General features: G+C 48.1%; 1 protein-coding gene across 1 annotated transcript in view; it reads right to left on the bottom strand.

Moving 5' to 3' along the window:
• SEZ6L (seizure related 6 homolog like) overlaps positions 1–24,346 on the bottom strand; it is a 187,151-nt gene extending 162,805 nt beyond the window's left edge. Inside the window, 2 exon segments of the mRNA XM_030335829.1 lie at positions 21,656–21,776; positions 24,272–24,346. Coding sequence (XP_030191689.1) covers positions 21,656–21,776; positions 24,272–24,346 — 196 coding nt within the window.
• Positions 24,347–26,758: the final 2,412 nt, after the last annotated feature.

The following is a 26,758-nucleotide window of genomic DNA, read 5'->3' as shown; positions in this document are numbered from 1 at the left end:
TGCCTCCAAACCCCCCGATTTGCTCTTCTCTGAACCTGCAATGCCCTTCTCTCTCCCATCTTTACTAACTTTTATTTATCATTTTGGACTCAGCTTAGGAATCACCTCCTCCAGGAAGCCCTCCTTAAATCCTGGGCTGTGTCAAGTGCATCCTTGGACTTCTGTGACTTATTCCTATCACAGGATACCTCACTATTTCTCAAAATTGTCTGCTTATACATCCAGTCTCCCCATCAACCTCAGAATCTTTGGGGGGCATGGAGTCTGTCCTAGACAATTTCTTTTCTTCAACATCTGGCACAGTCTCTGATACTTATGATACTTAAGAGATGCCCAACATGGGTGCACACAGCACCATGATCTCCAGCATGGTAACTGTTCCTAGAAGAATCTGACCCAAACAGCTCCAGGGAATTGAACACAATTGAATGAACATCACAGAGACTCAAGAAGCATATAAAACATAAAGAGAAAATTGCTTCTCAAAATTGTAACAAAGGAAAGAAGATCCACATTGGCTGTTAATATAGGCTTTGTCGATGCAATAGGGCAGGGATGGGACAATTAACTTTTTCTGTACACCTCCCAAATGTTCAATAATGTCAAATAAAAAAAATCAAATTGTATAAAGAGTACCTTTTTCCTTCATTCATTTTCCACCCTTGTAGGACGATGTGGAGCATTATGATAGAAGAAAAGCATGAAGTTGTTGGCTTTGACACAAACTTGCTTTGTGATCTTAGATAAGTTATCTCTCCTCTCTGAATTATACACACTTCATCTTTAAGTAAGGGAGACAGACTAGGGTATTCACCAAGGGCTCTGGTTCATATGTATTCCTCAGGCATCGAGCCATGTTTTTCTCACATGGATTTTTTGGTGACAAATTGAGGGTTTTTTTTTCCCTTGGGGAATTCTCTCATTTTTCCCCCCTCAATGTTCAAAGATACACAAACTGTTCACAATCCCCTGCTGTTGTAAGAGCAATTTGCCTTCATTATCCTAAACCTTTCAGCATTTCTCGAAACCTCTTTTTATATGAAGAAAAAATGTTCCCGATGTGATCACAGGAGATAAATCTGCTATTTCACATTTCAAAAAGTAATCAAAATGCACCCTGCTAGAGTAGGTACTCATTACAATTTATGACGAGTGCTTGAAATTGCCTTTATCTTTCTCTATCATCTGTCCAGAATTATTGTTTCTATTTAGGACAGGAATGCCTAAAGGGGTGGAAGGTGGACGTGAAGAAATCTCTTTGGTGTGATGGTTGGTATTTCATGTTGTGTTTCTTCCTTCATGCACAAGCGTGGGTTGACCAGATAGCCCATATGCATGATTTCCTTCCTTTTATTCAACCAGGAGCCAAGATCTGCAAGAACAGTAGTAAAGGCCTTGGGGAAATGGGCCTGTTTTACCCATTAGGTCCTGAGGCTGACAAATTTTTTAAGAGCCCATGAACATGTCTGAAAGCTAAAAACAATATATTGGCTCCAAAATAGAAAAAGAAAACGGCACAAGCAGAATTAATAAAGGCTTAAATTAAATGGGCTCTATAACTTACCATCATGTCAACCTTAGTATTTTTTAAATTTAGTGTTCATAAAAGTTCCATTATATTTGAAAAGAGTTGATGGGTTAGAATCTCATTTCACAAGAATTCCTGAGTATTCTTGATGATTTTTCAAGAAATTACAGATAAATGTAAATCGAGACAGTTACCGTGGTAACAAAATAATTCCAAAAGCTGACTTCCATATTTCCTTTAAAATGCGTCAGTAAAAATGCATTTAATTTGTATGATATGATGTGAGTTTGGGGCTCTGGAATAAGGTTGCTTAGGGCAAACCAAAGTCTTAAAGTGACCTTACAGAGGATGAGCTGATGGATGGAAAGGTTGATGGATAGATGAAGGAATGTACGTATGTATGAATGTAAGCATGGATGTATAGATGGATGGACAGGTGTATATAAGGACAGATGAACAGGTAGGTGGATGGATGGATAAACGTATGGGTTGATGGATGGGGATGGGTGGGTAGATGGACAGATGGGTGGGCAGGTGGATAGATAGATGAATGGATGGATGGATGGATGGATAGATGAACAGGAGGATGGATGGACAAGTAGATGGATAGATGAAGTACTAACTCAGTATCACTCAGTGAGTTGGTGGATGTGCTCTGACTCCTCACTTTTAAGCTGTTATTAAAACCATTTTAACTTAGGCACAAAACCTTAAGCACAAGGACTGAAAGAGTATTAAGATACCATCTAAGACATTATTCATTTTACAGATGAAAATACTGAGGGTCACAGAAAGGAAGGGACTTGGATAATGGCACATTTTCCTTATTCTCATCAAACAGGAGGTTGTTGCTTAAATGTTTGCCTCTCGGATGGACCTGGCACATGCCTATCTCTCAGGCACCTACATATTTATAGGACAGTGTTTCACAACTGAAGACAGCTTGCTGCGAAACTGACAGGTCTCAGTCTTGCCAAGCCCCAGGATCTTTCCTGCACACTTTCCTCGCTATCTCCTGAGGAAAGCAGAGTAGTGAATGGCAGTGCTGGGTCTGGGCTGCAGCCACCTTATAAGACCCTGCTGAGGACAACATACTCAGTCCCTTCTTGAGTCTTTCAGCCATTGATAGAGGCATGGTAGAAAAAAAAGAATCTCTTTGTTTCCCCACATATTGGACTTTCTTTCTGGATTTTCTCTTGGTGACAGCATTTTGATTTTCCACCATCCCTCACCTCAATCCGTGTGTTGGGGAGCCAAGGACTGGCCAATCAGGTCTTACATCACTCCAACCCCAGTGATGGATTCCAAGATGAGCACATGTACCAAGTCTGACTACACGGTACATAGATTAGCCTGCTTAATCCTCCCCACAACCCTGTGAGATAGGTACTATTATAAATCTCTGTTAAAGATGAGGAAACTGAGGCACAGAGAAATTAAATAACTTGTCCAAGACTGTATAGCTGATAAGTGGCAGAGATGAGGTTTGAACCCAGGTGGCTTGACTTAAAAGTCAGCATGCTTAACCCTGCAATATCCCACTTTTTGGTACCTGGTATGTTGTACTTCCTCCAAAAATACCACTGGGTGAGTTTTATCATAGGTGCTGAAAAAATATATATCTTTTCTCCCATTAAGTGCTTAATTAACAACCTCAATGTGACTTCATCCCTGGGAGAACCGGACTTAATGGACTCACGTAACTTTACACATAGAACAACTCACTTTTCTGGAAATTTATTACCTGGTCACCGTGGCTATGCAGAAGCTACCAAGGACTAAGAACAGGTGAATAATGAAAGCTTCCAAAGCCAAAAATGCTACCCACGGGTGGTAGGTATTCACAGAAGAGTTCTTCACTCCGATCTGGCACACCACTTTTGCACAAATGTTATCTGCTTTCTCAGCTCAAAGCAACTTAAAACATGGCTATCCGGAAGGAAGTCTGTGCAGCATTGGGAAAGAGTCATTAATTGGGGAGCTGAACTGATGTAGAAGTAAATCCCAGTCATGAACCTGAGAAGTGAAACGCTTCACCTCTCTCAGCGTCCACTACCTTATCTATAAAATGGTGGCATAGCAGTATCTACCTCATGATATCGCTCTGAGAAGGAAATTAAACTGTTGATATGATGACCAGCACTTACTGGGTCCTTGATACATTATATCCATGATGATTAATTTAATGACAAATTTTTCATCCCTTCTCAGGCTCAGTTTCCTCATTTATAAACTATGGATTCTAATAAGAGTCCTCTTGGGGAATTTCACAAGGTTGTTGGACAGAGTAGTAAGGCAATGGAAATAAAAGTGCTTTTTAAGTGGCTAAATGCTGCTTAAGTACAAGGCAGTATTATAGTTATTACTACTAGGGCAGTAAGAATTATACTATTGTTAATACTTATTACGATTAGCCATCATTATGACTACTGCTATAAATGAATATAATATTGGTCCTTAGGTTCCTGCAATATTTCACAATAATCTCCTGGGTTAGGAGTGACCACACTTGAAATGAACACCCAGAACTGTGGCTGCTCTATCAAACTTGAATCAATAGCAGCTCCTTTGTACCTTAAATGAAGTAGACAAGCGTCCCTTTGTACAAGGAGACACACACCTAAACCTTGGTAACAGCACACTGAATTCTATATTAGGAATAACTACGAGAGAGGTAGATTAAATATGGCTGCCAAGTCTCGGCCATTCACATCTATAATGGGGTCTATTTCCCCTCCCTTTGAATCTAAGCGGGACCCGTGACGTGTTTTGACCGACAGAATGCAACGCACAACTTCCGAAGCTGCCCCTTAAGAGATCTTCAGCTCTTGCCCTTGCTCTTGGAACACTCCCTCTTAGAACCCAGCTGTCATGCTGGGAGAAGCCCAAGCCACTAGAGGCCATGTGAGAGGAAACTGAGCTGCTTGGGTGGTAAGCAGCTCCAGCCATCAGACATGTAGCTGAGCCTCTTGGCATTTCTAGCCCAGTCAAGCCACCTGATGACTGTGGCTCTGTCCAACACCGCATGCACCAGAAGAATCACTAAGCTGAGCCTAGTCAAACTACAGAATTGCAGGAGATAATAAATAGATGGTTGTTACCTGAAGCCACTAAATTTTGGGGGTCTTTTGTCATGCGGCAATAGCTAACTGAAACAAAATGGAGGTGAGTGCTCCAGTGAGATGTTCCTAACCCAGCTTAGAGGGGCAGGGAGAGCTCCATGGAAGAGAGAGCATGTAGAAGTCATAAGGGATTTGTGGGTTAAGCAGGTGGAAAAGGGTCCCAGCTTTCACTCATGAGTCAACCCTCTTTTCTACTTGATGCTTTTGAGTGCAAGGCAGGTTAGTGATAAGAAAAAGAATTCTCAAATCTTCTCTCACCCGGATAATTGTTTCTCCTCTTTAGGGATCAGCCCCACTTCCCCGGCTCTAAATCAAAATGACAGGGCCTCCAAATTGGTTCAGGTGCTCATGCATTTGTAAAAATGTCTTTTGCTGGAAAAGGCCTGGTATGTCTAATTTCTGCCCCAAGCACATTTTTATAGTTAAGCTATATTATAAATGTCGTTTAATTTACCCAGCAATGTCGGGCCTACATTAAACCAGGAGTCAGTGATAATATATATGAGATCCTTTTGTACAGTCTGATCAGGGTTTGGGAGGAGGGGAGAGGCTGGATTTAATCATCTTAGTCTGAATTTATATTCTTTTCCTCTCCTCTCTGCTGCTTTTTTTTTTTTTTTTCCTGTGTCCCAACCACCATGGGGAGGACAAAGAAAGCCTTTCAAAGCACCAGGCCAGGTCTGAGGGGGCGAGTCTGTGGAGGAGTTGAGGTTTTAAACACAGTCAAAGGGTCAAGGGCTGGGACCCCTGCAAACTTCCCAGCAGGCTTAGAGCCTCGGCCTCCCTTCTACTGTGGTTGGAGACAGACGGTCTCAGCAGTGGAACTCACATAGTTCCAGACTTTAGCTGGGAGGCTGGGGACGGGTGAATCTGACTCATGAGGAGGAGTGAGGGGTGGGATTACTCCCCCAAACCCTGTCTGCAAAGGTCTCATAACTAACCCCCCTCCACTTCCCAGAGGCTTTATCAAACCTGCACAGGCCACACCCCTGCTTACAGTGAGCTTCTAAGAGCGAGGGAATAAACCCCTGGCCACCTCCCAGCAGCCCCCCTGCCCTAAGGGATCTGGTCCACCCACCTCTTCCCTTCCTTTTGCCCAATGCCTTCCCCGCTCTTGATACTTGGGCCACAACAGCTTTCTGTTAGTTCTTCCAATGTCCCGAATTCTGGCGGCCCGTGCGCAGCCAAGCCGAGGGTTGAATCCTCCATGCTAACGCATCTCTGGCTCAGCCTGTCCCCCACAAGTGCAGAAGCCGGGAAGAAGGCTGATGGTTGCAATAATTCATGTCAGAGAGGCCGTCCCGGCGCCTGGCAAGCCCGTGCCTGGTTCATGGGAAGTTGGGTGTGATCAATCACGCACTTTACCGGGCACATTTATCTGGCTCATTAAAGGAGTTAACTAGGTTTTTAGGGAAGAGAGGATATCAGGGCACCAGGATCGTCTGGGAGGGAACACAGGGCGGGGGGGTGGGGGGCTAAAAGTAGACTCCCATCCCCCATCCAAACTACAGAGAGGCAGTGAATTCTTTCCCAGTCCCTCAGACATGGATATAAATCCCAGCTCTGGCTCTTACCAGCTGTGTGACCTTATGCAAGTTGATCTTTCCAAGCCTCAGTGGCTACTGCTGTGAAATGGGGTAACAGATTTACAGAGCTGGACTGTTCTGTGGCTTATATGAGGGAAGGTGAGGAAGGGGCTCAGTGTGCGCCTGGCATATAAATGGTAAGGATCATCATCATCAACAAAGGAATCATAAATGGTCATGGCTTAGAGGTCCAATAATTCAGGCACAGTTACTGATGCCTCAGAAACCTCCAGAGGAGACAGTGTGTGGGGCTTCCTAGGCAAAAGGCAGGGCTGCAGCTCGAGTATCTGGGTCTTAACAGGTTGCCCTGGGCTTTCAGGTCATGTTTTGGAAACTCCTGATAAAGCCCAGATCACTAAATATAGAAATGGAGAAACTGAGCCCAGAGAGGTACAGAGATGAGCCCAAGGCTGCACAGCACATCTTTGGTAGTTGTACAGAACACAGATCTCCCACTCTTGGTCAGGTGGTCTTTCTGCTGGTCCAGGCCAAGGGGTTGTATCAGGTCAGGCAGAGGTGCCTGGCTTTGGCTGAGCCCCCATGGGAAGCGTGAGGGATTCCCATTCAGCTGATGCTCTCAGAGTCCGTGGCTTTCTTTTTAACCCCTTCAAGTACACGGTGCCTGTGAGAATGTCTGATGTTCTCCGGAAGCTTTCTATCGTGGGTACTATCACAGATGAATATGCCAATCCCTGTCTCTCTCATTGAGAGGTGGGCCATCATTTAACCCCATTATGTAAATACTGAATGATCACTATGCAAGTGATGCAGCCGAGCAAAGGACTATTAACACATATTCACTGAATAAATGAATGAACGAACGTGTTGAGTCAGTGAATAAATGAAAGATCACAGAGAGCATAAGCTCCTTGAAGGCTGGCCCTGTGGCTTTTTTTTTTTGTTGTTGTTCCAGCGCCTGGAACAGAGCCTGTATAGGACACACGTTAAATATTTGCTGTTCATGGTTGAATCGGTGAATCAGGCCCTGAATTTCCCACAGCCTAGTCGGGGGGAAACACAGGTATAAGCAAAACTAAGAATAGGGAAGGCAGGTTACCAGGACAGGGGTGCCAGCCTGGAGCTGTGGAAGCATGGCCAAGGGAGAGGAGGGTGGAGGGGAGGCGCCTGGGAAGAGATCCCAGAACGGAGTACAATCCTTGGTATTAGAGGCTGGGGAGGAAGAAAGGGAGCCAGTGAAGACAGCCTAACTTGGAATTTGGGACCAAGAAGGAGCAAGTCAAGTTACAGACCGATACGGACAACATGTGCCATTTTGTAAGAACTCAGTGTATATGTCCAAATTGAGGGCCATTCTACAAAACAATGGGCCTGTAGTCTTCAAAAACATCAAGGTCAGGAAACACAAAGGCCAAGGAATCATTCCATCACGGAGTCTCTCTGACCCTCAGTTTCTTCGTCTGGAAAGTAGGACTAATTTTCTGTATCACTAGCCCCTCAAAATTGTTTGTAACGATCTAATCCAACAACGGGTATCTACTCTGCCACATGCAGAGAATAAATGACTATTTTTATTACTACTGAGAATAAAACTACCCCAGGACCTGAAGGAATTCATTTGTTTTCGGCCAAACCTCATTAACTGATTGTCCAAGTCTATGCGTTAAGGAAATAATGGGCATACTATTTACGCGCATACACACTCTCACACGCTCGCTACATCTCTGGCAACTCAGCTCAGAATGTATTTTCCTACATGTGAAAGAGAACAAAAAGCCAGCCTACTGTTGCCATAAGTGAAGTCAGTAACACTTCACTGGAGTTCTCGCCTCTGGCCTCTGTTCCTGCGAAGTCTAGGCTGGTTACAGAAGGTTCTCTTCAAGTGATAGATTTATTTGGCCCATTGAAGAGCGTCAACTAAAAAAATTTTTTGTTTTCCTAGAGATGCTTGGATGAGACCAAACCACCTCGCTACACGTAGACACCTACCAGGACTAGTGGCCTGGGAATGCACTGGGAAATCCCAGCCCTGGTGCCTCGAAAGCAGCCACTCCATGCCTGCAAGTCAACAGGCCAGCACGAGAGAGGGGAGAAGAGAGAAAAGCACTGACACACGTGAGTCATACCTGAGTGTGAAGAATGATTACATGATAGGGTCTCTGAGGGCAAGGCTACGCCTTATTCATTTCTGTATCTCTAGCACCTATGGAGTGCTTGCTACAGAACAGAGGGTCTTGAAGGAAGAAAAAGAGCCTGAAGGAAGGAAGGAACCCTAATCCACCAGCGCTTAGCCATCTGAGACCCAGCTTCCTTGTCTAGAATCAAATAGCTCTAACAGTCACCCTCGAAGGTTCTGCTAGTAATTAAGCAGGATTCTATAAACAAAGCCACGGGATTCTAGTGTATTATGGGAATTTGTTTCCTTCTCAGCCTTTCCGGGGACCTACTTTCTTTGGAAACAGGGAGAGTGGAGGCATGGTGGAGAGACAAGACAGACCCAGACACTGCCTTCTGGAAGCCTCTGATGGAAGCCTATGCCCATGTGGTTCTTTGTTTGGGGTTTTGTGGCTGATCTGAGATGAACCTTGGTGATTAAACACTCACAGTCAGTGAGTGATGGGTTGACCCATCCGGACCCCTGCTTTCTGCTTAGAAACTTGATTTTATTAACCAAGATAATAAAATGCCTTAAATTGGGAAGCAGAGTCTAGATGTGGTTGCTCTAAAATCAATGTCCATGCCTGAATTCCTACAGAACATCTTATCTCTGGGGTTTGCATTTGCAAATTCTGTTCCAGCTGAGAATGACCCATCAAGTCTCTCTCTATTAAGACTCTTGAGGGGCACCTGGGTGGCTCAGTCCATTGAGCTCTGACTTCAGCTCAGGTCATGATCTCACAGTGTGTGGGTTCAAGCCCCGTGTCATGTTCTGTGTTGACAGCTCAGAACCTGGGGCCTGCTTCAGATTCTGTGTCTCCCTCTTACTCTCTGCCCCTCTCCCACTTGTGCTCTCTCTCTCTCTCTCAAAATTAATAAACACTTAAAAAAAGACTCTTGAGAACAGTGCTCATTCACTTATTCGTAGCAGTATCTATACTGAGTATTCAATTTCTGTCAGGCACTGTGCTCAGCTCTTGATGGAAATTTTCCTAATTTTTTGTGTGTGTCTCATCAACTAGATGAAAAAGGTACAGTTATTTCCTCTGCCTCTACTATTCCCATAAAGCACAACTTGCTGAGGGTTATATGGCTCATAAGTGATCCAGACTCAGGCTTCTATTACTCTAACTTGTGACCTCTAGGCCACTGCCACATGTCCAATAAGCACCTGCTCACTGCCCATTGTGCCCTTTGAGCTAGATGCTGGGGACACCGACATGAGGTGTTCTGAGTCTGGGAGGAGGACATCTTAAATTTTTTTTTTTTCAACGTTTATTTATTTTTGGGACAGAGAGAGACAGAGCATGAACAGGGGAGGGGCAGAGAGAGAGGGAGACACAGAATCGGAAACAGGCTCCAGGCTCCGAGCCATCAGCCCAGAGCCTGACGCGGGGCTCGAACTCACGGACCGCGAGATCGTGACCTGGCTGAAGTCGGACGCTTAACCGACTGCGCCACCCAGGCGCCCCTGGGAGGAGGACATCTATGCGTTAGCATGCATGCTGATAATATGCACTTCCCACACGCTAATTAAGAACGATTACACCTCAACATCCATTCATTCCACAGCTCTGTATTTACTGAGCTTCTGTTTTGTGGGAGATGTACCGCTGGGAGGTGGGGAAATGCGACACGGCCCCTGCTTTGGAGGACCTTGTTGTCTAGAAGCGGGGAGAAAGGCTTTCAAACTCTTGCATCTGTGGTACAGTGATTGATGATCATTGTAATCCATTTGTCCATGCATCCGTGGCTGGACACCTGCTCTGTTCCAGCACGAGTCCCGGTGCTGGGCTTGCAACAACTCCGCAGGTTGGCACACTGTGACACCGCGTCCTTCTGACTCCTCCACGACACCAATTGTAGGACAAGATACATGTTGAATGAATGAATGAATGATGATGATGATACCATAAGTATAATCTGATATTATCTATGCTACTGTAAGTATTGGACTCCTAGCGGGTACCAAGCACTATTCTACCCATTTACAACTCACGAGTCCTCACGACATCCAGTGATGTGGGTCCATGGATCATTGTCATTTCACAGCCGAGGAGACTGAGGCCTGGAAAGTTAAGTAACTTGCCTAAGTTTACACCTTTGGAATAACAAGAGAAGTCTGAGGCTTTCTTTAGAAACAACAACAAAGTGTGGCTTTTAACCCTGATTGAAGTAAAAGTATGCAAATTAGCCCGAGCACATCATTTTTTATTAATGCCATAAATTAGGCAAATTTCCCTTCCTGAAGCCCTGGAAAAGTAGGGCTAGGACTGATTCCGCACATTTTGCATTAATTTCCAAGGTGGTTGGCCCCAAATTAGCTTTACAACTTGGTAAACCTGCCTTACAGGGGCCATGGAGGAAGAGGTCTGATCAGAAGCCTGTAGAGAATGAGGAGTCAGGAGAGCTCTGTCCCTCTCCTTTTGCTGTAATGACTTTACAGTTTAGTGGTGCACTTCCACATCCAGGGCTGCCACATACTGCTGCATAGGTTGTACACTGCTCAACTCCAGGGGCTGGGGGACCATTCACAGACACTGCTGGAGATGGGCAGGGAGGTGACATAGGCATTGCAATCTCACAATCCACCCTATGGGGGAGGCAGAGGAAGCATCATATTCCTGTTTTGCAGATGGAAACTGAGGCTGAGTTGATTAGACCATTTCCTCCGGGGTCACACAGCACAGAAACACCGGGGCTGGGATCCAAGTTCCGACCCGTCTCTGGCCTAGGCCAGTGTTGAGTCCACCACTCCCAGAAAGTGTACTCTGAGTACATTCTTTTAAACATTAAACACCTCCTCCCTCTGTCTCCATAATATTAAAGCTTTGAAGAAATCACAACGTTATATAACAGCTGCATTACTAAAACCATGCATAGAACCACATGTTTGGGAAAAAACGCATTCTGTTTCCCCACTCACCTCCACCATTGCTCCTAACTGCATTGTTCTCATTCCAGATGAACATTTTCACAAGGAGGGGGCAGGCTCCTGGGGCCCTATCTTGAAGCTTCTCTTCACTTTCCCCCCCAGCCTGATTTGCAGAGAATGGACCCTTTGAAACGCCCAATTGTAACAGTTTATGAGGACCCCTCTCATAAATGCCCATCTCAAATTCTTTTCTTGAGTTTACCCAAATGGTGGGAAGGGCATTTTCTGCAAATGCTTTTGTGCCCTATGCCTCCCAAATTGGGGTCATTCATGGCCAAATAATGAATTCCTTTCATTCATTCATTCATTCATTCATTCATTCATCCATTCATTCATCCCTTCAACAAAACAGCTAAGAATACAGAGACAATAAGAGACAACTCTTGACCCCAAGGACCTCACTGCCCAGTGAGGGAGACGAGTCAGCAGACACAGTGTGATCTTCCCCAGCTCTTAGATATGTTTATCAGTGAGGCCACAGCTACATAAATATGGATGTACTGGCCAAAGAGTTTCCAGAGCCACATCCTGGCAATTAGAAGGGTTGAGAAAGCAACTGTGGAGACCAGCAGAGCAAGAGCATGAAATGTCACTAGTGGTGATTGCTCTACCCAAATACATACCTGATGAGCCCTGTGTTACACCCCATGGCAAACTCACCCCACCAGCCACAGACGACTGTGGCCAATCTATTGTCCGAGCCGGACAAGCCATACTCCTCAAGAATCTGAACAGCAAAACATGAAGAAGCTGAGTGTCAGATGGTATGTCTGGACTGCCATGATCTAGAGCAAGACTGTCCAGTAGAACTTTCTACCACAATGGGAATGTTCTCTGTCTACGTTCTCCAATATGGCAGCCACTAGTCACCCATGACCAACGTGTACTTGAAATGTGGTTAGTGGGACTGAGGAACTCTAATTCTAATTAAGTTAAATTTTAATTAATTCAAATTTAAAACTAAATAGCCACGTGTGGCCAGTGGCTACCATATAAGATGGTGCACATGTAGAGTTTCACCCGGAGAAGCCATTATAGCCCATGTGTAAGTAGAGGTGATGAGAAAGATTGCTGTGAGTGAGCAGAGGAGGTAGGCGATAGAGAGAGAGCCAGAAGCAACCTATGTAGACAGAAGCAGATGCCGTGGAAGAGAGAAATGGAGAAAGGAGCCCATCCCTGGAGTATTCTTGGCTCAGTATTTGGGGTACCCTTAGGGCATGCCTTCTTATTCTTGTCTACCCTGAATGAGCCTTTGTTCTGCACAGCCAAAAGAAATAATGGTTCCTCTCTTGGAAGCCAGCACTGATGTGAGAATCTGGGAATCAGCTAAGATTCAACAAATCATTACTATAATTGTTATCACTCCCCCCCCCCCAACCCCAATCATCTGAGTTAAGTGACTTGTCTAAGATCACACAATTAGGTTGGAGCCAATATCTGTCACTTCAGAATAAGTGCTCTTTACCACACTATAATGCCTTGCTGGGCTCTTGGTCCTTAGTCAATGCCCCATTTCGGCATCCCAACTCACTAACTCATGACACTGAGCTTGGCACGTGCCTACACCCAAACTGGGAATGGATGAGACCAGACAAGGAAACCATCACGCATTGGTTCATACTCACCCCTCTGCCCTACAGGACTTGTCCTAAGCTCCGGGTTCCATGTATTGGACTGTATCCACCCATCTTACTCTAACTTCCAGCCCTCAGATCATCCCTTAGTGTCCAGCTACTTGCCCAAGGCTGGCTCTGACCACATCATCCATGCCTCAATCAACTCTTCCCTGGCTCTCCACACTCCCCCCACCCCCACTGGATTTCTCAATGAGCCACTCCCTACGACCCATGGTGAGAGCAAAGAAGACCAGCAGGGGAGGGGGGCACCTGGCCTGGGACCTGAGCCTCCCTGAGCTTCCATGGTTTACTCTTGCTTGCTTGACTCAAGCCATCTGCTCGGATGGCACCATTCCCAGGTGTGAGCTGGTCTGCTAGTGCCTCAAAGCTTCAGATGCCAAGTCAGCATGGGAGGGAGCTACGGCCTGATTTCAGTTTCTGCTAACATTTCTTTTATGCAGTCAGTCTGCCACGGACACACGATGTAAATATCCGATTTGGGTAATGGATGCCATTGGTTTAATGGAGCCAGAGACTTTAAGGCTCCCCTTGCCACCTCTGCTTGGCTCTCAGCACACACACTAGGAGAGAACATCCCACTGTTCTTAAAGGAGGGGAAACGTCATTTCAGAAAGGAAGTCAGAAAACAGGAGTCAGAGGTTTGAGTCCTGGCTCTGCCCCTCACTTGCAGTGGGACCTTGAGCAAGTTAAGTCCCTTCTTGTCTTTGGGTCTCTTTCCTCAGTAAAATGAAATTATCAGGGAACAGATCGAGGCAGGTCGAGAGCCTGAAATCTGCTACAATCTGATTTAATATGACAGAGCCCAGGAAGGGGGTGCCTTGTTAACTTTTTCTGCAGAGCATGTCAATTCCCAGTCCCCATTCATCACACCATCTCTGGAGAATGCGAGAGCGTAGACCGGCACCCCTACATGTGGTCCAACGATGGCTCTGGGCGACCCAGCTGCTTGTCCAAGGTCACACACCTAATGAAAAGCAACAGCCTGAAACCCAGGTTGTTCTGACTCTAAAGCACAGGTTTTCATTCACTTTGCTAGTTTTCAGCTGGGCATTTGCTGTCTTTGCTGCTGCCAGGGGACCCAAGAGAAGGCAGACTCCACAACACCCAGTGTCGTGCCCAGAAAGTCTCTGTCCCGAAATGAGCTAAGCCACAGGGTAATTGCAGCCAATACGCCCCTTGGAAGGAAACACGGCTTCAGCGGGGACCCACCGAATGGCCCGTCTTGTGGCTGTGTGTTTGCACAAAGGTCGGTCGTGGTGGTTGTTTTTCACAAAGTGTGTCTCTTTCCTCCCTCATCGAATTTGTCTTCCTCATCTTCTTTTTTGTAGACTTCTTCGGCGATTTCATATCCATCGGCTCACTGATCTTCCTCACAGCAATTCCTTGAGGTAGGACGCTACTGCTATTTCCGGTTTTCAGATGAGGAATCAAGTCTCCTGAACGGCTGTCCAAGACCACACGGATATAGGAGAAAGGGTGAGGAATCACATGCAGATCTTCAGATTGCTTCTACCTCCCCGCCACTAATATTGAGATGAAAGGCAATGTAGTGTAGCTTTACAACTGGGTTGAGGCTTATGCTGGGTTACAGACAGGCTAAGAGTCATATGGATGAGTAAGCTTCGGTTGATGTTTTTGAGGGAGGCATGTTAAGTGGTAACTCATGCATCATGAGTGTATGAGTTATCTATAATAGAGGGATAAAATGGGATGGGGGAGCAGAGGGTGATTCATAACTGGCACAGACAGGAGACAGGCAAAGACAATTAGGGACTGGGTTTTGAAGGATGAGTAGAAGTTCACCAGGTGAATATTGGTAGCAATAATGGAAAGTTTTATTGAGTACTTGCTATGGGCTATACATAGCTACCCATTTTGACTATTTGTAACCATCCTGCAAGGGAGACAGGACCCTGATTTTATGTATTAGGCCAAACTAGGTTCAGAGCACTGACGTGCATAGCTCAAGGTCATGCTGCTAAAATCAGCCAGCTGGGAATTTAATCTTCAGCTATGCAGGCTCCTAGGGGGACAGTCCAGCTTCAAGGAACTGCATGAGTGAGACAAGAAGGATGCTTTGACCAGGAGCATCAGAGGGAGTATGGAAGTTTGGGATGAACTGTTTCTCCTCTTGGAGAGCTGACTTGAGACATGTAGCATTTGCCACTGGATGAGGAAGCATCTCCCCACCTGGCATCCAGTGCAAACTGCCCTAGTTTCTGGGCTTGCATCGTCTCTCCATTTGGCCATTGCTAGGTGATACTTCATACCCTAGCATCTAGAATGAACCTGGATTTGAGCCCTGACTGTAACCTTCATTGTTCATAACACCTTGAGCAAGGGCTGTACCTTCCCAAGACTCCGTTTCCTCACCTGTAATACCTACTTAGTAACGTCACCTGATAGGGTTGGGGGAGGACCAAAGGAGTGAATATATAGGGTAAGCACATGGCCAGTCCTCTAGCCCAGAGTGGACCCACACTGAATGGCAAACCACAGTGCCACTCTTTTGTCATTCTTTCATAACCAGCCCAGGACAAAACACACATGGGGGTGCTTGGGGGCTTGGGCCTTCCATGCCAGCACCCACCGCCCTGAAGCTTAACTCCCTGGTATGCATAAAGCCCTTAACTCCCATGTCTCATCCCAGCCCTGTGAGGCCAGATTTGCATATGTAGCTGTGGTTATTGTGATCCATTTTACAGATGGGAAAACTGAGACTCGCAGCCAAAAGATGATTAAGTTTAGGTTCCTTAATTTAGGAGCTTACAGAAACCAATTTTCTATACTCTGGGTTCTCCATTAATGGTGGGGTGGTTTGGGAACAGGGGAAATTACAAACAACCAGAATTCCAAAGCCAACCAACGAAGGAGCCATATTGCTCACCTTCTTTTGTGAAGTCTTCTTGGTTGAGAAGAATAATCTTTAAGCTCTCTCTTTCTTTTTCCTTTTTTCTCTTCCCCTTCCCCTCCCTCCCTTCCTTCTTCCCTTCCTTCTTTCTATCCTGCTTTCCTTTCTTCCTCCTTCCCTCCTCCCCTCTCTCCTCCCCTTCCTTCCTTTGTCTCAGAGATGTTAGGGGCGTAGGAAAATCCTAGTCCATTTTGGTCACTATCCCAGCAGGTTTTGGAGTTTGATGACCTGGGGCTCAGACCCACCCAGCCTGATGGCACACTAACAGTGAAGTCACCTTGTACACACATTTCATTGGGAAACACAGCAGGACCCAGCTTAGAAGGCGCTGTGCCCGACACTCAAGCTCATATGCTCAGTAATCACAGTATCTGGATTCAAATCTTACCTCTGCCACTTCCTAGCTGATGACCTTGAGCTTCCTGAACTAATAGCTTCCTAAGCCTTGGTTTCCTCATCACTAAAATGGACAGAAATTGGGAAGATTAAATAATACAACCTATGTAAGTGCCTGATGTATATTCAGTAATCGTTGGAGACGATGATTATGAACGAATTGCCCACACATACATTGTAACCTGTTTCGCTTTATGACTCCCTTCAGTTTGACTAGTTTTACTTGAGTGCTTACCCTGTACCAGGAACAGTGGTGGGCAGAGGATACGCCTCCAACACGCATCTGACAAATATTTATTGGCCCCTGTCATACATCAGCGAAATCTGCACACTAGCGTGGGGAATGTGGAAAACGAGGCAATGGCGAGGCATGGTGTTAAAAAATTGATGCCAGGGGCGCCCCGGGCGGCTCAGTCGGTTCAAGCATCGGCTCAAGCATCCAACTCTTGGTTTCGGCTCAGGTCATGATCTCATGGTTTGTGAGTTCGAGCCCCACGTTGGGCTCTGTGCTGATAGTGCGAGCCTGCTTGGGATTGTCTCTCTTCCGCTCTCTCTCTGCCCGTCCCCCACCCTCGCACTGTCTCTCTCTATCAAAATAAATTAACATTTAAAAAAATTGAAAGAAAATGATGCAAGACTACAACCACTTCTTGGCTTGTTGACTCTCGACACAGAGCTTAACCTCTCTGTGCCTCCACTTCCCAATCTATAAAATGGGTATGATAACTGCATCTATTGGGGTTGTCGTGAGGCTTCCCTGAACCAACCTACATAAACCACTTATCACAGGGCTTGGAACCAAATCAACACTCAGTGAACACTGTTTTCATTGTTAAGACGTGGCCCCAGCCATGTTGTAAATGACATCAGACATGTCCGCTGACCTCCACCTGACTCATCATCACTGTACCCTCCCCTAGAACCAGCCCCTTCTCTCCCCACCCCCTACCTTCACCCGACACCAAAAGGCTGCTTCCGAGGAACCACAGTAACCAGAGGCTTATGCAAATATGCAAATCTAGTGAGGCAGTGTTTACCCAGTGCTGGGGCGGCTCTACTGGGCTACTGGGACCCGCTGTCTTCAGAGAGGCTTGCTCCGGTGTGTCACCACAACCTCTAGCGGACAACAGCTAACACAGCGCCTCACAGGCCTTTGTTCCAGGCTTCATGCGCTGAGCCCACGAAGTCCCGGGGAGAGCACGGAGGAGGGGCAGGTCTGAGGATTTCTTTTAGAAAGGTGTCAGGCTGTGTGCCCACCTGCCTGCCCCTCCCACTCACTCACTTCCCTCTGGTTTTTCCCGTGCGTGCGTGATGTGCTCCAAAAGTGAAGCTTTCTTCACAGTCTTTTACTATCCCACCGTAGAACAATCGCCCCTGTCTGCTGGCACCTGTCACATCCCTCCGGGGCCAGCTCAAATGCTACTTGCTCAGGGAAGCCCACCAGGCGAAAGTGTACCACACTGGCCCGTGAGATCCCACAGCACTCTGATATGCCCCTTCCCGAGGCGCAGATCACAGGGCATGGATGCCAGTGGGTTACTTCCGATCTCTCTTGCTAAGCGGTCATTACTGGGACAGGGACCCCAACATATTACTCTGTCTCTCCTGCACCCTACGGGGGGCCTGCCACATGCATAGGAAGGGCTCAGTAAATTAAATGAATGAACAAGTAAATGTCTTTTCCAGAAGATTCTCTCCTTGTATCTCCTTTCCAACCGTTAGACTGCCATCCTACACCTCTGGTGCCACGGACTCTGCTTCCTGATGGTAATATTGGGGTTCAAAGATTTACAGTAGGAGGCCTTGGGAAGGAAGGATGCCGGCACCATCTCCCACATCCGCCCTTTTTACTTGGGCCTCAGTCACCCAGATATTTATGCCAACATCTGCTTCACCAACTTCAGGGATTCGCTCCCTTGGTGCCTACTAATAGGGGCAATTTGCTTTTTGAAAAACAGGGGAAAAACAGAGGAAATGTTACTTGAGCACCTACTACGTGCCAGGTGCTTTACAAGGAAGTGTTACAGAATCATTGCAAACATCCTTCCAGACCAGGACCATCAGTCCCGCAGCCCTGCCCCCATTTCACAGATGGTAAAATGGATGCTCAGAGAAGACGGTGCTGTGGAAGTCGCACATTCATGAACACTGGACCTGGACCTGGACCCAGGTTTTAGAGGCCAGCATATCTCTTTTCCAGAACCCTATCAATCTGATACCAGTGCCCAGCTCATACTCCCCAGAACTCCCCATGGCCTTGTCATGGCCTCGTCATGGCCTCTTTGGTGTTTTGCAGTTTGGCTCCATGAAGGAAACCACAAGCTGGTAGAGGAAAGGACAGCAGGACTCTGCATTCTGAGGTTGCTTTTCTTGGAGCATTCTCCTGCCTTTGCATTCTTTCCTTCCTCTGTTTCCACTGCATGTCAAGTGTCAATCAATAATTTCTCTCTGAGAAATAGGAATCAATTGTAGGAAGCAGCAAAGGGGGGGGGTGGGGTGGAGGCGGTGGCGAGACCATCTTTAGCGCTCCGCTCTGCCCTGCCGACCTTTGGTATTGCACGCACCTGCTGGTTACAAAGGTCAGAACTGCCCTAGGTCACCAACTACAGCTTTGAGCGCCCCTAGTGGAGGTCTGAAGCACACCACTGGACCAAACAGGGGGACCAGTAAATTGAGCCGTTTGGAATAGCTTTGTGAATAGCCGGAATGTACTTGTGAGCAAAACCACAAAACAAGCCACTCTGATCAGGAAACATCCTTCTGTCTTGGAAAAGGGAGGACTGACTATAACATTATTGTCCTAATGTCTAATGAAACTTTGCGAACACAAGAAGAATCCCTCAAGCTTAGATAAGGTGGCCCCTGGCAGAAGCAGCCAAAACTCCGTGGAAAAGAATGGCAATCCATAATGAAAATAGTTGTTAAGTGAATTTAACAACAACGCACATTAGAGACTAGAGGAGGCAGCAAATTTGAGTCTTATTGAGCAATATTGAATTTGCTTTATTAATTCAAGAGAAAAAGAAAAGAAATTACACTCACGCTCTGCAGTCTTAGCACGGAGCTACAATTATTCCCCATGTGCATATTTTAGACAATAAGAAGCCTCTTCAAAAACAAGTTATACTTTATACTTATTCATGCCTTACAGCAAAATGGCCCAGAGAATCACGTGACCTGCATAAGAATGTAGCAACAAGTCCCTTTCAAGTATTTACAAACCTCCCTCAACTCCACAGGCAAACAGGACTAGTTTGCAACAAGGTATTAGATGTTCGGCTCTCCTTCCACATTAGCGGGAAGTTGGGCTCCATGTTAAAAATAGAATTTACTGTGGAAGGTCAATTGTTTCCAAAAGCACCATCAGAATTGGCAGTGTTCATTGGCTATCCTCACTCTTTCCTTAAGACTTAAGAGTCTAAGAGTCAGAAGCTCACAGTTATTAATGAGCCTTCCGAAGTAGTGCATCAGTTGACTTTAATTTGGCGGTGACCTGAAGTTAATTAAAAATATATGCTGGCTAGCTATAGTGTTGAACAGTTGGGAAATAATATGAAATGTCTTAAAAATTAACACACGCACATTTTGTATTTGAAGCCAGGGAAAGAAGCAGGATATGAAATCCTTGTCTCGGATGACAATTCAAGAGTTGCCATTAAGGCATTTTTCCTGGAGGGTGGTGTATTGGAGTGTGGTCCTCAGAGGTAGAATCACTTGAGAAAAGCCAGCAAGACACTGGGTAGCTTTGGGTTCTTTCTGTGTGTTAGTCACAACACAGATTCAAAAGAGGGGGGCGGGGAATGAGAGAGGGAGATGTGGACTCTGTTCAAGGCCACCAAGCCATTGTGGAAAGACAGCTAATTAAGGAAGAGCATGTTGTGGTGGAAACGATTTATTTAAACCGATTCTCTTCCCCCATCTTTCCCAGAGAAATTGTCCAGACCTGGTGTAAATTGTGAATATTATTGCTTCATAAAAGGGGGGTTCTTTAATGATATGCTTTGTTAAACAAAAGGTGATGAATTATTTCCTTCGCTCTGCACTCCGGGGCTCCACATTTAAAAAGAAGGGGGGTGGGGATAAAATGCCTGATTTATGCTGAGGAGGGCACTCCAGGCTGTGGGTAAGAGTTGAAAGGAATGGGACCCGGAACTAAGGCCCACGAAGCTGAGAGCTGTCCGCGGCCTTTGGTGCTGAAAGCAGGTGTGCTCGCCAGGGGTCCAGAACGCCCCAGGGTGAAAGGGCACTGCCTGGGCCCCAACTCCGGGTCAAGACCATCCAAACAGAAATGAGTACCCAGGTGGGGTGGGTGTGCGCCCCCGACAGTCTTCAGTCTGGGCAGACCCTGCAACTGCCCTGCTTTTTCCCACGTGAGTTTCTGGGAGCCGGAGTTGGACCTTTCAAAAGGCTAGGTCCGGTGGTCTACCAATGCTAACCTCCACTTTTGGGTCTCCTACTGAACTGATTAAATCCTCAAAGCTCTCCCGCTTGGCTCTGTGTGAATGAAGCGCCCAACCCCCCAACACACAACTTTTCCTGGGGGACCTCAGCGGGGTGGAGAAGAGGGTGCGGCTCCGGGTCTGGGAAGGAGGAGCAGCGGTCCTCCCCTAAACTTGGACCCCTCCCCCCTTCCCAACCGGCAAACACGTGGTGGGTGAAACTAGTACCCACCCCTCCAATTCATAACAGTGTTAAGAGACGCTAGGCTGTTGGGGGTGGGGGAGGGGAGTGTCCGCTCAGGTTCCCGACTGTGACCTGCCATCTCTTCCTCCCCCGCAAGTTCTGAGGACCTGAGGGCCCTCCACCGGCCTCCAGGCGAAAGCCACACCCAAGTCGGCTGCCAGACAATTGGCTGGGACTCGGTCCAGGGACCCAGTCCCGCGAGGCAGCCTGAACCAAAAGGGTCCTAGAGTGGGAGGGCTCGGCATTAGGACGCACCCCGCCCCCCCCCCCACCCACCCACTCACAGACGCACTGTTCGAGTCTAGTCTCAGTTGCAGGGCGGGTCAGCTGCCGCCACCCCCCCCCCCCCCCTTCTCGTTTCCTCTCCCCGAAAGGGTGAGAATTATCTGGCTATCAGCCCCGGGTGCGGTTTGCAGAGTGCTCCGGGCATCTGGGGTTTGGAGGCGACCCCACTCCAAGGAGATTCTCTGGGGCTGCAAATGGAGTCAGCCCCACAGCCGGGAAGACCGAAAAGGGAGCCCGCAGCCGGGAAGCGCCGGAGTCCTTCAGACACATCCCCGCCTCCACACTCCCAGCAGCCCGGGCCGAGGGGACGCGGTTCCTAGACCCGAATTTGGGTGGCCGCCCCCGCTCCCCATCCCAGCGGGCGGTGCTTGAGTCGCCCGGGTGGGCCACGACCCCCCGCCGCCCGCACACGCCGCAACTTTGCCCACTCCCCCGCCCCGCCCCTCCGGGCGCTTACCTCCCGCCAGAGCTGCCGCGGGGCTCCCCAGAAGCAGGGCGAGGAGCAGAGAGGTCCCGCCGAGTCCGCGGCGGGCGGCCGGGCGCGGGCATCGTGGCTGCGGGGCGCGCGGGGCCGCGGGCTGCGGACAGGCGGACGGGCGCGGGAGCCTGGAAGCGGGGAGGCGGCGAGCGCGCAGGGAAGGCGCTGCGAGGAAGGGGCGGCAAGGGCCAGGGCAGCCGAGAGACAACAGCGGAGGACGCGAGCTGAAGACCAGAGATAGATCGGGAAGAGCGAGAGGGCGCGGGAGGCGGGAGAGTGAGGAGGAGCGGCGAGAGAGTCTGATCGGTGAGCGAGCGGGAGCGAGCGGGAGGAGGGAGGGGGCTGGGGCCGAGTCTGTGCGAGCGAGTGCGAGGAGGGAGGGAGGGGGCGGGGGGGCAGCAGGGAGGAGGGGCCGCCGCGCCCCCGGGGCCAGCCTCCGCCTCCAGCCGCGGCCGTCGGCCCCGCAAAGTTTAAAGCCAATTCCCCTGGCGTCATGTGGGCCGAGCCTTCCTCCCAGCGGATGCTCGCGGCAGCCCAGCGCGGGCCAGGCGAGGCCGGAGAGCGTTCCTGACCATTTTCCAGACGGGGAGATGAAGGCCTCAAAACCGAGCGCAGCCTTCAGCCTGCGAGCAGCCTAGAGCTTTCCATGGCTCAGCCTCCCGGAATGACCCCAGTCCCAGATCTCCCAGCCGCATCGCAGCCCCTCGCAGGTCCCTCTGGGCCCCAACCAGCCCTCTGCCCTGCCAGCCTCCCTTGTTTCCAAAGCGAGTCCCGTAACCTAGAAAGTTGTCCCACTCTGTGGATCTGATGAGAGTTGTTAATCTCTCTAGAACAACATAAATGGCCACGAAATTGTGTATCCAATACTTGCGTTGGGGGCGGGGGTTCCCATGCCTGTGAAGCCTCACCAGGGACTATAAATTAAAACTGATCTGTTCTAATGTGAGTTCCATCGTCCACATCCCCATTGTCAACAGGGAGCCAGAGCTAGCCAGGGCTTCCTCTCAGCTCAGGCCCTTAGCTCTGCTGTATATGGGCCCTTCCCCTATCTGAGCTGGATTTGGGGGCCCACCCTCCAAGCTGTGCTCTTGCCCAGCCCTGACTCTCAGCATCGTGTCTTTTGTCCACGAATAGAGGTGGTGGGGGACAGTAGAGGGGGGAGACAGGCGGATGCTTAGGGACAGGCGTTGGCCAAGGGCTAGATGGGGGCACAGGCTTGTAGGCACTCCCAGAGGCTCAAGACAGACTGTGTGGGCTACCTTTGCGGCCCAGCCAGCTTCTGCGGCCTCTCACCCCAATTTAGAAGCCCTCTCTCGCCCTCCCCCCACACCACCTTGCCACACTATCTCCACATTGCAGCCTGAGCAGGCAGAGGGAGCAGATGGAGAGAAGGTTGCAGGCAGCGGGAGGAATATGTCTTTAGCTGAGTGGTGGCTGGGAGGCCCTATAAAGAATGGGTGGGGGAGGCGAGCACAGGGTCAGAGAGGACTGGAGGGGAGAGGGAGCACTCTGGTCTAGGGCATCAAAAGACCCCCCACACCCAAAGCTTCCCCTTTCACTCATTCATTCAGTGCTTTTTACTGGGTACTCACTGCAGATCCAGATCTGCATCAAGCTTGGCGGACAGAGTCCCCCGTAAAACCTGATCCCTGGCACAAGGAAGTTTCCATTTCTGGCATTTACTGGTGGTTTTTATAAAGAGGCAGGGGGTGTATGAGAGGCTGACTCTTCCTTGGGAAGATGAAGCCCCCCTCCCCCCCATTGCTTTGCCATATTAGAATAAAGCCCTGTAAGGCGTGGCCTTGCCTGTCTCACCGTCACCAACACTTAGGGGCCTGCACAGTACTAGCCTGAAATAGGCGTCCAATAATACTCCTTGAAGGGAAACATAAACAAGGCAACTGAAGAAAACAGAACAGGAGAAACTGAGGAAGAGAGAAACAAAGAGATAGGCCAGCTCCACACTTGGAGGCAAGAAACCAGTGTTTATAAGCATCTCCTGCTTGCCAGGTACTATACCACAGTGTGCAGCATTGCTCATTTCTATTTTGTAACGATCCTTCACAGTGAGACGTGCTTGTCTCCGTTTGACAGATAAGCACCTGAGTCTAGAGAAGGTCACAACCCACCTGAGGTCACGTGGCCAGGAAGCGATGGGACAAGGTAGATTCAAGGCAGGTCTGAGTCCAGAGCTGGCACTCCTCCCACCTCAGGAATTTGATGGCTGTCTCCATGCTGTGGTTCAGTAGATGTCCCCTGGCGCTTTGGTACCCCCTCGTTACCACGGGCCACAATGACTAAAAGTCCACCATCAGGGGTACTTCTTTTGATAAAGGCATTGGTGTTGAGAAGGTCATTACTTGCATGCAGTACTTACACAGAAGAAGTGATATAGTAAATTATTAACCCATTGAATAACATAGACAGGGATTTCCTCATCTGCTTGCCAGCTGAAACATGGCATGGAGAAAAGTCCTGACAGAATAGGACCTTGCAATCTGAGATTATGATGGTGGGGAAGTCTCTCTCTCTCCCTCTCCTCTCTTTCTCTCTCTCTGTCTTTAAGACGCCCCCCCCCCCCCCAAGAAGAAATACCATGATGGGAATAGCATTCTGGGACCAGAGCGGCTTGCGGATGAAATCATCTGCTGTGGCAATTTTGATACCCATATTACAGATGAGGAGACTGAGGCTCAGGGACGATAGTAGCTTGCTCAAAATCGTACAGTTGGTCTACCTTTTGTCAGGCTTGTGTTCTGTGACCACAGGACACCTTGTGTGTCTATTCTGGTGTCGGTGGGATTCTCTGCCACCCACAGCTGCCCAGGGAGAGAATCTAGCTTCCGTGTAGAGATGTGTGCCCACAATCTGTATGTTGCCATTAGATAAATCAGCTCTTATACACTTAAAATTGGTCAGGAGACAAAAGGTGAGATCCTGGCCTCACCTCTTTTGCTGGGTAAGAAGGGCAAGTTATTTAACCTTTCTGAGCCTGTTTTCCTCTTCTGAGGAGAAGAGATAAAATAACACTTATAGTGTGGGGTGATTGATACAAATGGATATAATATCCCTGTGACATGAGGGGATACAATAACACTTATTTTATGGGGTTAGAGAGAAGTTCCCATGAGCTGATGCAGTAAAGAATTGAGCTCTGTTCAGACTGTAAGGAAAACACTGTTTCATTCTCAAAGCTTTGGTGTTGTGTGTGTGAGAGAGAAGTGGGTTAGAGTCCTCGATTCTGATCCCTCCTCTGCTGACTTGCTGTGTAATCTTAGGTGATCATCAGCCTCTTGGGACTGTTTTGCTATAACATCCATCCGTCCATCCATCCATCCTTCCATCCATGGATCCATCCATCCACTCAACCATCCATCCATCCATCCATCCATCCATCCATCCATCATCCATCCATTCATCCATCATCCATCCATCCATCCATCATCCATCCGTCCATCGCCATCTACCCATCCATCCATCCATCCATCCATCATCCATCCATCCATCCATCTGTCCATCCATCTGTCCTCCTGTCCATCCATCCGTCCTCCTGTCCGTCCATCCATCCATCCATCCATCCATCCATCCATCCATCCATCCATCCATCATCCATCCGTCCATCCATCCATCCGTCCATCCATGGATCCATCCATCCATCTCTCCGTCCATCCATCCATCCATCCATCCATCCATCCATCTGTCATCATCCATCTATCCATCCACTGACCCATCCACCATCCATCCATCCATACATCATCCATCCATCCATCCATGGATCCATCCATCCATCCATCATCCATCCATCCATCCATCATCCATCCATCCATCTGTCCATCCATCCATCCATCCATCCATCCATCTGTCATCCATCCATCCATCCATCCGTCCATCCATCCATCCATCTGTCGTCTGTCCATGGATCCATCCATCCACTGACCCATCCATCCATCCATCCATCTGTCCATCCATCTGTCCATCCATCCATCCATCCATCCGTCCATCCATCCATCCATCTGTCGTTCTGTCCATGGATCCATCCATCCATCCATCCATCCATCCATCCATCCATCCAACTGTCCATCTGTCCATCCATCCATCCATCCATCCGTCCATCCATCCATCCGTCCATCTCTCCATCCCTCCATCCGTCCATCCGTCCATCCGTCATCCATCCCATCCACTCAACCACACCCTCACTCATCCATCTATCTACAAATACTGTTTGAGTATCTTCTATTATTGAGTAGCTAGTAGGTGCCAAACTCTGTAGTAGGTGCTGTGGGTGCAGGAAGACTCTGTCCTTTGCTCTTCAGAACTGAGAGTCTAGTGAAGCTGGAAATTTCACTAGACTGGCACATGAGTGCCAAATCCTTTCCAGGGACTGATATCTATGCCAGGGGAGACAGTATAGCTGAGTGGTGGAAAGCAGGCTTTGAAACCTGAGAGACCTGAATTTGAATGGTTTCTCTCCTACTAATAGCTGTGTGACCTTGAACAACTGACTTAACTTCTCTGAAACTGTTTCAATGACAAGCTGTGACTTAGATAAATGAGATGATTATTCGAAAGCACTTAAGATAGTACACATGGCATGTAGTAAACTCTCCATCCATCCGTCTATCCATCCAGCCAGCCAGCCACCCATCCTTTCAAAAATATTTCTTGAACATCTACTATGTGTCAGACACTGAGGATGCAGCAATTAACAATTCGAAGCTTTCCGGAGCTACCTGGTACAGGTGAGAGTATGGACAGTAAATCCTTTAATAATTAACAGTTTCAGAGAACTCCAGGTTCTATGAGGAAGATAAAATGGGATGATTTGAGAGTAAAGGAGGCAAGTTGTTTTTGAGTGATGGGGGAAGGCAGAGCATCCAACCAGCTTTCTCTTCCTGTGATTTGAACCTGGTCTTCCTAACTTTCCCATGAGCTGGTGCAGCCCTGTGCCAAAGGGATGTGGCCATTGCATCACGCTGGCCAGATGCTAACAAGGGATGTGACCGACTGTGACACAACCACCCTCATCCAGTGTGTCCACACTACCTAGAAAGAAGCAGTTAGGCCTCTTTGGTTTCCTTGGAA

This window comes from Lynx canadensis, chromosome D3, assembly GCF_007474595.2.
Source record: "Lynx canadensis isolate LIC74 chromosome D3, mLynCan4.pri.v2, whole genome shotgun sequence".
NCBI classification, from domain to species: domain Eukaryota; kingdom Metazoa; phylum Chordata; class Mammalia; order Carnivora; family Felidae; genus Lynx; species Lynx canadensis.
Note: the sequence above shows the minus strand (reverse complement) of the source record. Positions and strands in the feature narration are given on the sequence as shown.